At 31.2% G+C, this 12,500-nt stretch overlaps 1 protein-coding gene across 1 annotated transcript in view; it reads right to left on the bottom strand.

Annotated features, from left to right (window-relative positions):
* Cdc45 (cell division cycle protein 45) overlaps positions 1-12,500 on the bottom strand; it is a 63,765-nt gene that overhangs the window by 40,012 nt on the left and 11,253 nt on the right. The window contains exons 3-4 of the mRNA XM_089097784.1: positions 10,851-10,988; positions 4,920-5,174 (exon numbers count right to left, since the gene is read on the bottom strand). Coding sequence (XP_088953910.1) covers positions 4,920-5,174; positions 10,851-10,988 — 393 coding nt within the window. The remainder of the gene's footprint in view (positions 1-4,919; positions 5,175-10,850; positions 10,989-12,500) is intronic.

Here is a 12,500-nt window from a genome sequence, read left to right as displayed (position 1 = left end):
TTCACGGTGATTGGGCAGTTTTGAACAGGAAGGAATAAGAAATACTACCCTGGAAATACTGCACATAATCTGAAATACTGCACATAATCTGAAATACTGCACATAATTTCATGAAATACATAATGCACACAATTGCACGAAATACTGCACATAATTTCTTATAAGGAATAAGAAATACTGCAAATAACCCCGGCAGGAAGCATCTGAGTAGTTTTGCTTTAATTGCTGAGCTCTTATGAAGAACAAGGACGCCACATTGGAAAGGCATGTTCTAGTAACATATGAATGACAGGTAAACATGGAGATGCTAGAGCAGTTTCTTCAGAAGTTTGAGCAAAGGTTTTTAATAACAATTAGCTAAAAGTATAACAATAAATTTTAGAAATTTAATACACGGGAAATTTCTATAACAAACAGATTTTTTTTCAAGTATTAAAATAAAATTGCCTGGCGTTAACGCTTTGTCAAGTTTTGAAAACTCAGTCGTAAGTGTATTGGGCGTAAATTAAAGAAGTTAGAACGTTTTTATTTTTTACATATACACATACCCGGGCGCGCATACGAATATAAACAAATGCAAACACAAAAAACACATACACACATAATTTATGAAACTTAAAAATGCAGATTAAAATTCCGAGCGTGTTATATGCCTCCTACCATTTACACCGAGCGCCTAATTTTTCACCATAAATTGCTTAAACAATCACCGAATAGTGTATATTGGGTATATCGTAATTGGGCATAATCGTATATTTGGGTATAAACACGAAGCATTTTGTTTGTCTTGTCCTTCCAGTCACATCTTTCTCACCTTAATATTGCAGTTTCGCAAAATCTACGTTTTTTCTAGGTTGGTCTTCACTTCACCAATAGCTTACCACAGGCCCAGCCTCTCAAAGGGCTCCTCGCCCCTTTCCCTAAGTAGTCCCATAGGTGACAAACTTCATTTCACATCTCAGAACCAGCTTCTCCTTATATCAGTTTCTAGTCAGAACCTCCTAGACTGTAATGACGGTGATAACATCCTTGGAGCATTTCCTGTTCAAAGAAGGAGAGGCCATGATCACCACTTAATTTTAAGACCACTAAAATCTCACAAACTGATTATTGATGTTTGATCATCTTTTAAACTGATCGTATTTATGTTTGATATCTGACTATCTATCAAACACGCCCAAACGCACAGTTTCTGTATGTGATCTTGAGACCCTATACACGCACACAATTCCTGAAAAGGTGGGAACACATAATAACATTCCTTACAAATTAAATACTATAAGCTTTCAACCACTGACAAGAAAAACGTAATTATTGATAAAAACTGCTTACAGAATCGCCATAATATGTAGACTAAGTAAAAAACGTAATTACTGATAAAAACTGCTTACAGAATCGACATAATATGTAGACTGAGTAATTATGTAGACTGAGTAAAAAACGTAATTACTGATAAAAACTGCTTACAGAATCACCATAATATGTAGACTGAGTAATTATGTAGAATGAGTAAAAAAACGTAATTATTGATAAAAACTGCTTACAGAATCGCCATAATATGTAGACTGAGCAAGTAAGTAGAATGAGTAAAAAACGTAATTATTGATAAAAACTGCTTACAGAATCGCCATAATATGTAGACTGAGTAATTATGTAGAATGAATAAAAACGTAATTATTGATAAAACTGCTTACAGAAACGCCATAATATGTAGACTGAGTAATTATGTAGAATGAGTAAAAAACGTCATTATTGATAAAAAACTGCTTACAGAATCACCATAATATGTAGACGGGGTAATTAAGTAGAATGAGTAAAAAACGTAATTATGGATAAAAACTGCTTACAGAATCGCCATAATATGTAGACTGGTTAATTATGTAGAATGAGTAAAAAACGTAATTATTGATAAAAACTGCTAACAGAATCGCCATAATATGTAGACTGAGTATTTATGTATGAGTAAAAAACGTAATTATTGATAAAAACTGCTAACAGAATCGCCATAATATGTAGACTGGGTAATTATGTAGAATGAGTAAAAAACGTAATTATTGATAAAAACTGCTAACAGAATCGCCATAATATGTAGACTGAGTATTTATGTATGAGTAAAAAACATAATTATTTATAAAAACTGCTAACAGAATCTCCATAATATGTAGACTGATTATTTATGTATGATTAAAAAACTTAAATATTTATAAAAACTTCTAACAGAATCTACATAATATGTAGACTGAGTTTTTATTTAGAATGAGTAAAAAACGTAATTATGGATAAAAACTGCTTACAGAATCGCCATAATATGTAGACTGGGTAATTATGTAGAATGAGTAAAAGACGTAACTATTGATAAAAACTGCTAACAGAATCGCCATAATTTGTAGACTGAGTATTTATGTATGAGTAAAAAACGTAATTATTGATGAAAACTGCTAACAGAATCGCCATAATATGTAGACTGAGTATTTATGTAGAATGAGTAAAAAACGTAATTATTGATAAAAACTGCTTACAGAATCGCCAAAATATGTAGACTGGGTAATTATGTAGAATGAGTAAAAAACGTAATTATTGATAAAAACTGCTAACAGAATCGCCATAATTTGTAGACTGAGTATTTATGTATGAGTAAAAAACGTAATTATTGATAAAAACTGCTAACAGAATCGCCATAATATGTAGACTGAGTATTTATGTAGAATAAGTAAAAAACGTAATTATTGATAAAAACTGCTAACAGAATCGCCATAATATGTAGACTGGGTAATTATGTAGAATGAGTAAAAAACGTAATTATTGATAAAAACTGCTAACAGAATCGCCATAATATGTAGACTGGGTAATTATGTAGAATGAGTAAAAAACGTAATTATTGATAAAAACTGCTAACAGAATCGCCATAATATGTAGACTGAGTATTTATGTATGAGTATAAAACGTAATTATTGATAAAAACTGCTAACAGAATCGACATAATATGTAGACTGAGTATTTATGTATGAGTAAAAAACGTAATTATTGATAAAAACTGCTAACAGAATCGCCATAATATGTAGACTGATTAATTATGTAGAATGAGTAAAAAACGTAATTATGGATAAAAACTGCTTACAGAATCGCCATAATATGTAGACTGGGTAATTATGTAGAATGAGTAAAAGACGTAACTATTGATAAAAACTGCTAACAGAATCGCCATAATATGTAGACTGAGTATTTATGTATGAGTAAAAAACGTAATTATTGATGAAAACTGCTAACAGAATCGCCATAATATGTAGACTGAGTATTTATGTAGAATGAGTAAAAAACGTAATTATTGATAAAAACTGCTTACAGAATCGCCATAATATGTAGACTGGGTAATTATGTAGAATGAGTAAAAAACGTAATTATTGATAAAAACTGCTAACAGAATCGCCATAATTTGTATACTGAGTATTTATGTATGAGTAAAAAACGTAATTATTGATAAAAACTGCTAACAGAATCGCCATAATATGTAGACTGAATATTTATGTAGAATGAGTAAAAAACGTAATTATTGATAAAAACTGCTTACAGAATCGCCATAATTTGTAGACTGAGTATTTATGTATGAGTAAAAAACGTAATTATTGATAAAAACTGCTAACAGAATCGCCATAATATGTAGACTGAATATTTATGTAGAATGAGTAAAAGACGTAATTATTGATAAAAACTGCTAACAGAATCGCCATAATATGTAGACTGAATATTTATGTAGAATGAGTAAAAGACGTAATTATTGATAAAAACTGCTAACAGAATCGCCATAATTTGTAGACTGAGTATTTATGTATGAGTAAAATACGTAATTATTGATAAAAACTGCTAACAGAATCGCCATAATATGTAGACTGAATGTTTATGTAGAATGAGTAAAAAACGTAATTATTGATAAAAAACAGCTAACAGAATCTCCATAATATGTAGACTGAATATTTATGTAGAATGATTAAAACACGTAATTATTGATAAAAACTGCTAACAGAATCGCCATAATTTGTAGACTGATTATTTATGTATGATTAAAAAAAGTAATTATTTATAAAAACTGCTAACAGACTCTCCATAATATGTAGACTGAATATTTATGTATAATGATTAAAAAACGTAATTATTGAGAAAAACTGCTTACATAATCGCCATAATATTTAGACTGAATATTTATGTAGAATGAGTAAAATACGTAATTATTGATAAAAACTGCTAACAGAATCGCCATAATTTGTAGACTGAGTATTTATGTATGAGTAAAAAACGTAATTATTGATAAAAACTGCTAACATAATCGCCATAATATGTTGACTGAATATTTATGTAGAATGAGTAAAAGACGTAATTATTGATAAAAACTGCTAACAGAATCGCCATAATATGTAGACTGAATATTTATGTAGAATGAGTAAAAGACGTAATTATTGATAAAAACTGCTAACAGAATCGCCATAATTTGTAGACTGAGTATTTATGTATGAGTAAAAAACGTAATTATTGATAAAAACTGCTAACAGAATCTCCATAATATGTTGACTGAATGTTTATGTATAATGAGTAAAAAACGTAATTATTGATAAAAACTGCTAACAGAATCGCCATAATATGTATACTTAATATTTATGTAGAATGAGTAAAATACTTAATTATTGATAAAAACTGCTAACAGAATCGCCATAATTTGTAGACTGAGTATTTATGTATGAGTAAAAAACGTAATTATTGATAAAAACTGCTAACAGAATCGCCATAATATGTAGACTGAATATTTATGTAGAATGAGTAAAAAACGTAATTATTGATAAAAACTGCTTACAGAATCGCCATAATATGTAGACTGAATAATTATGTAGAATGATTAAAAAACGTAATTATTGATAAAAACCGCTTACAGATTCGCCATAATATGTAGACTGAGTATAATCATCAAGTATTTTGTCTCTCTTGTCCTCCCAAAGACGCCTTTCTCGCCTTTTTAAAATGGCAGTTTCATCAAATCTGCTTTTCTTTCGAGGTCGGTCTTCGTCTTCCGCAAATATATCTTCATCACTTCTCTCCCCTTCTTCTTCTTCTGATTCATCCGCTTGGAATATATCATCAAAATCGGGAATGTTGTCAGAGGCCTTTGGTTTCAATAGGAGTTTTATCTAAGCGAATAATCTTGGATAAATGCACACATTGGGGAAATATTAAAATCACAAAATCTTCTAAACAAAAAATTAAAATATAAGGGATGAAAAATTTTTCTATGAGTTCTGAAAAACGGTCTTATGTGCTCCCTATGCAAATTTTATTAATAAAATTCGTAGGTTAAGTATATACAATATTGGGGGAAGTAAAAATATTACACAATCTACCTTCTAAACAAAAATAAAAAAGGGATAAAAAAAATTGTCTGCTTATTTTTTCCATAAGCATATGTTATAATATTTCTGCAATATATATTAGATTTTATTGAGATTTATATATTAAGATTTTATTATATATTTTATAATATTTTACGAACTGTTACAAACTCAAATCTATCAACTTGCTTTTTTTAAGTATAGAAGAGATTTGAAGATACCAAATAGTATCTTCTTTCACCTTACAGGCAAGAATAGAAGATACAAAAGCTTACAGAAAATAAGTTTATACTAGAATAGAAATCCAGGGAGAAAGAGGGAGAAGACAGGAGTGGTTCAAAACGAGTAAAACAGAAAAGATGGCTACTAAAATATTTTACTCAAGGGAAGAGAACATATTCTCAACGAATGGAAAATGTTATTTCGACTTGGCTTTGTTATGAGAAAAAATACTAACCAAGGGAGTCTCCCTCTGTAAGTACCCTGAGTCACAAATGTGAACGAAGTAGGAGGGGAGCTATGTAAATATTTAAATACCTCCCTTAAACCTTTTATTTATAAAAGAATTTTTAAACCCAACAATAATCTGGACATTCGGGTTACACATATGCCTTACTGTAGCCATAGATATATTGAAAAATAGGAAAAGAACCCTAGAACTTCAAATGTGCACTATATGTAGTTGAAAAAGCAGATGGTTGAAAAAGCAGAAGGTTGAAAAAGCAGTTGAAAAAATTTAGATGGCTAAAAAAGCAGTTGATAAAAGGTAGATGGTTCGAAAAGTTGGAAATAAACACCCGAAATGACAGAATAAAAGTAAAAAAGAAGCAAATATCCATAATGTCTTGGAAAGATTTAGCTCTAATCCAAGAAGATTAATGCTGAAGCCTGCTGATGTTTTTTGGTGATTTCTTATTATTAAGATTTCATAGGCATGATAGAAGTTGCTGGCAATGTAAGGTTTTGTGAACTGACAATATAACTTCAGCTGCCCCCCCCCCCCTCCCTCGCCCTTCATCACAGAAACGACTGCCCCCTAGACAAGAAGCTACGTACGCCCATAAAAGTAGACATAAAGAATATTTTAATATGAAACAGAGGAGCGTTGTATATACAAAATAAATATAAAAGTGTAAGTGTAGATTGTTTCCCCCCCCCCCATAAAAAAGAAAAATATATATGCCTGGATACTTGTATATACAGTCAGAGTATAGTCTTTAATCAGAAAATACTAGACTTGTTGTGTCTCTTATTGGGTCTGATTGATGACTTATGGCTTTTTTCACGGAATATTGTGTTATAAGTTTTACACAGAGACAAATAGACAGAAATGCAGAAAGGAAGTACATGATAGACAGAGAAGAGGAAATACTAAATTAATTAACTCATTAATTAACATAAATTAATACAATCCTTATATCATCTATTTCCAGTTTATAGAAAAGAATAGAGGATATAAAGCAACATATAGTATATGAATCTATACAAGAAAGAAATGCAGAGAGACAGAGGGAGGAGACATTAGAGGTGTAAAAGGAAAAGAGAAGAAAGGTGGACACTAAAATCTTTAACTCGTGTGAAGGGAATACACTCTCAACAAATGGAAAATATTTCCCTTCAACTCGGCGTTGTTATGAGAAAAAATACTATCTAAGCACCAATCAGAATCAGAGGCTTAGTTGTGCTTCAAGGGCCAATTCTTGGGACCAAAACCAATAAAGACTAGTGGTGTATCTTTTTGGGCCTGATTGATGGCACGGCTTTTTTCGTGGAATATTATTGAAGAGGGAATACCAAATTCATAAACTCATTACGATAAATAAAAGTTCAAATAGGGATAAAATCCTTTAAATAGACAGTGATAAATTTTACAGAATACTAGATATTTCGGTCACATATGCAGTGACCGTCATCAGTAGTCATACTAAACTAAAAAAATTAAAAACAATAATTTAGATACAAAATAAAATAAAACATATTGTTTAATAATCTTATTCTTTCCAAAGCAAAAACGTAAGCGAGTCTCTTTGACCTTCCTGGATCCGGTTCGTTAGCATCGAATGAACTAACTCTTGGAGAGAGGTTAATAGCATTGGGTGAAATGAACTTTAATCTATATGATTTGAATAAATTATCCTTATTTGAACTTTTATATGTCGTCATGGAAAGGCAGTGTGGTCTTCAAAATTATCTACATAAACTCATTAAACAGCATAAGTCTATACAGTCTCGAAAATGAGATAAAGAGATGTTTCCTTCAAATGGCGGTGTCTATGCGGAAGGGTTATAATCAATGCCAAAAAAGTTGAAGATAAAGCTCCAGGTTGGTTGTGGCAGTCCCTTCAAGTGGCAGGTTGGTTGTAGCAGACCAATCCAGGTTGGTTGTGGCAGTCTCTCTTATAATTTCTGATTCATTAGGTTTCCATATGTGTAATTCTTTTCAATAAACATGTATTTAGTACTAATCCTATAAACCGTCAATCATGTGCATGCTAATTGCAGAATCAAAACAGAAACCATATCCATCCTTTGCTGAACTCTCCAACAATTTATTTGGAAACCAACCTCCAGGTTGGTTGTGGCAGTCCCTTCAAGTGGCAGGTTGGTTGTAGCAGACCAATCCAGGTTGGTTGTGGCAGTCTCTCTTATAATTTCTGATTCATTAGGTTTCCATACGTGTAATTCTTTTCAATAAACATGTATTTAGTACTAATCCTATAAACCGTCAATCAAGTGCATGCTAATTGCAGAATCAAAACAGAAAGCTTATCCATCCTTTGCTGAACTCTCCAACAATTTATTTGTTAATAATCTTGGTACTTGTTAATCAAATGAAACACACTCAAGAATTACGCTTAGGTTAGATCTGAGAAAACCAGTTTCATAGCCACAAAGACAAGTGACAGAATAGATGAGAAATATATAATTCGGGCTATATATTTTCACATTAGGGGGGGGGGGGGGGGGTAAAGTATTTGGACAGCGTGAAGTTAGAAAACAATTCTTACTTCATAATATGCAGAATAATTGTAGCTAACACATTTTGCATGCAGACCCGCTATACTTTACCCCCATTCCCCGCCCCTAATGATATATTCCCCATCTATTCTGTCCTTTGTCTGTATGGCTATGAAACCGGTTTTCTCAGATCTAATCTAAGCGTAATTATTGAATGTGTCTCGTTTAATTAACAGGTACCATAATTTGTATATTTTACTATTAGATTTTTTATATTAAACAAAGCAATGTTTAATGCTTCAAAAACAAAACATCACAAAAATCAAAAAAACTATACACAAAGTATATTTTGCGAATTTTAATTTGATATATTACCATTTTTCTTGCATATAGAGCATACAATATATGGATTCTTTTGAAGAAAAAAATCTAGTAACCAATCCCATAAAGCAGGGGACAGATCAGCACTTCTCTTCCTATTTAAAAGCTGTTTATGGAGCTTGTTGCCACTTCAAGATATATTTCAAGGCAAAAACAGATTGCATTGCATCCAGCAGTTCGACAGAAGTTGTTTATTTCACGAAGGAGAGAACACCAAGATTGCTCAGAGTAAACAATTTACGTGACTGATTGAATGAGTGGCGCCACTGATTCAATCAGTGGCGGTTCTGGCCTGTCTTGCATCCAGGTCGAAATCTTGATTAGCGCCCCATCTTCTACCACTAAACGTTAATTTAGTAAAAAGAAAATATTGTCGATTCGTTATTTAATTAATTATATATTTTTTAATTCATTATTTAAATTATTGAATTATTATAAATTAATTTAATTTAACCATTTTTATTATTATTGTTTGGTTATTTTTCAATTTGTTTTATTAATTATTTACGTATATCTGTACCCTCTACTTTAATTTGACAAAATGAAAATTTCAAAAATTTCAAAATGATTATAACCATTGGATTATTTATTTGAAATTTCGCGCCACTAAAACTTCTGCACCCAGGGCAAGTGCCCCTCCCCCCCCCCCCAAAAAAAAAACACCTCCGGGTTCAAGCAATAGCTTTGTAGATGACACATATTACAAAGCTTAAAAGTTGTATATCTTAAAACAACTCTTTTGCACGGAAACCATCATGATATAACAGGGTTGAAGCTTCTGACTTGCAGAGCATACGCTGTAAAATGGGAGAGCCGAATGCCTCTCTAATACTTTAAATTATCTTATTCTTCCAAAAAAAGCAATTATTTTTCATTCATAGATGAAATTCAATTGTTATTGAAATATCTGTGATTCTTTATGTATGGTAGCCGATATATTCAAGTGGGGCTATACTTTTCACCTGTGACATTTAGATGTAAGTTACGTTTCATTTAATAGAGATAATCAGATGAAAGCTATAATCCTGAACATGTGATATTTGGATGTTTGGGAGATATCCGTAAAATTTCATGTTACCAAAATATTATATATGGAAGGGTGAATTAAATAATCTCATTACCCGTTAATGCTACTATTGCTACTAACTCATTGTAGGACCAAGCCGCCTAAGGCCAACACAGCTACTTACACTCCTCCTCCATCCCAATCTATTCAGAGCCTCCCTCTTCACGCCCTCCCAAGAAGTTCCCGTTTCTCTTAAAGCTTTCCTTACAACATCATCCCACCCCATTCGGGAGCAGCCTTCTTTTCGTTTGGCCCAAGATGGTTAAACGACAAGGACGACTTTGGGCAATCTATCATTCTTCACCTGCAAAGCTTGTCCTAGCCATATTAAACCTTCTCTCATTATAGCCCATGAAAGCGAGATTGGCCCACATTTTTCATACAATTTACTATTTGAAATAGGGTCCAGTTAGTCGGGTACCCAAAACATTCCGTAGGCAATTTTTCTGAAAATATCTAGCACATCCTCTTCCGTTTTTCACAGTGCCCAAGATTCAGAACCATACCTGACCAATGTCATTGCTCTGGCTTCCAATATTCTAATCTTGGTACGCAGACTTATATTCCTATTCTTCCAAACTTTTTTTAACTGTGAAAAAAAAACACCTTGGGTCTTGGCAATTCTACTTTTAACATCTTATCTGGATCCACCGTATTTACTAATAATACTAACTAGGTAAATGAAGCTTTCAACTTGATCAATGTTCTCGTTAACCAACATTTACTTCTTTACCTTTGCTTATCCCTAGTCTTAGCAACTTAGTCTTCTTAATATTAATATTGTGACATTACCCATTACAAATAGACATTAAATGCCACATAATAAAGTACATAAAATAAAATTAAGGAAGGCCTATATAAATGACAAACAAGCAATTAACAAAAACAATTAACATATTTAATTAACATAAACAATTAATGTATCTCATACAAATGTTAGATACGTGATATTTCATGATACTGAGATATTCAGACAAAGCCTATCACATTCTCATACCTAAGCGTCATTCTTCGTAACAAGATTTAAAAAATTTACAATTTATTTGAATTTTTAAAAATTTTTAAAAACCAACCTGGCCGGTATTGTAAATATTATTAACGTCAGTAGGTAAGTGGTTGTCAGCCACGAATATTTGTATATCTTCATCAGGCTGCAAAGATTCTACTAGATCCATAGTTCCTCCACAATTAATGAAAATAATATATTTATACTAAAACGAAATAGAAGTTTTATGGTTCTGAAACATTAGAATATTCACATGCTTTGTTTATACAAAGAACAAAAAGATAAGGGATATGTATACAAAAAATTATGAAATGATTCCAGTAGGAACAAGCTGAAGAAACTGAGTAAGTAAAAAATAAATATTGACATACATATAAGAACCAACTAACAAAGCAGAAGGAAGCATAAGCCATTGAAACAAAGAAGAAACGAAAAGAAGAAAAGAAAAGGAAATATTAAAAATATTGGAGGCTATTTGCAGTACAGAAAGAGGTTGCCTCTTTAGAGGTACCAACGTCAAAAATCCTCTGCAATATATGAATACAGTATTAAATGAAATAAATAATTATTATTAAATGAAATTGAATAATAAAGTATTAAATACAGCTTAAATGAAAAAGAAAATCTTTACGTCTCTAGAAACAATTTTTTTTTTTTTTAATCTTGTATACAGCATTACAAAAATGTTTGAAACTATTCTAAATAATTTTTGAGACCACACTGGCTAATCATGACAAAACAAAAAATCGCAAACATTTTTCAGTTACCCTTTCATCGTTGCTTCGAAAAGGTCCTAATTATAGTTCAGTGTTTGTTTGAGGTTCTGTTTTTATATTGTCCTTTGGACTTTTATCTGTATTTTTTTATTATTATTCTGCACTGAAGATGGTTGAGCAGAGGTCTCAACCAAAATATTTGCATAATTGTTCTTCTGTTTTTCACTAGCTGTTATTGTTCTCGTTTCTCTCTTCTGTGAAATTTTTGAAAAGAAGAACAGAAAAGGAAATATTAAAAATATTAGAGGCTATTTGCAGTACAGAAAGAGGCTGCCTCTTTAGAGGCACCAACGTCAAAAATCCTCCGCAATTTATGAATATAGTATTAAATAAAATAAATAATTATTATTAAATAGTTTCAGTGTTTGTTTAAATGTTTTGTTTTGTTTGAAATTATTCTAGTAGAGAGCATAGCTGAAGATACTGAATACATAAAAACTATATGTTAACATGGATAGAAAACAAAGGAGAAAATACAAAAAAAATAAGGAACAAAAAAAACAAAAGGAAAAGATGGAGAGATAAAAAAAAAATAAAATAAGAATAAATTTCTCGAGAACCCTTAATGCAACGAAAAAGAAAAATACATGAAAAGTAAATATTACAAAGCAAATATTACACATATCATCTTGTGATTTAATTCAAGAACTTATAAGCAAATGAGAATTTAATTTCTGTAAGAATTAGCTAAAAACTCCATTATGAATTCTACTAAAATAAGATGAATTGACCTGTTCAATTTATAGAACCCTGAAACAGCAATTGCAAAATTTTGTATCATCAAAAAAATAATAAACCATAACACCATTTTGTTTCCAGCATGTCCCCAATCTTGTACATTTTCTGTCAAGAATACTTCTGAACTTTCCAAGACTAGATTTTTATACAAATTATTTAAAAACTTACAGCTAATCAAATGTAACAAAGTGTTCAGCCTGTAT

This window comes from Artemia sp. Qi Xiang Cuo, chromosome 12, assembly GCF_049724085.1.
Source record: "Artemia sp. Qi Xiang Cuo chromosome 12, ASM4972408v1, whole genome shotgun sequence".
Classification (NCBI taxonomy): domain Eukaryota; kingdom Metazoa; phylum Arthropoda; class Branchiopoda; order Anostraca; family Artemiidae; genus Artemia; species Artemia sp. Qi Xiang Cuo.
Note: the sequence above shows the minus strand (reverse complement) of the source record. Positions and strands in the feature narration are given on the sequence as shown.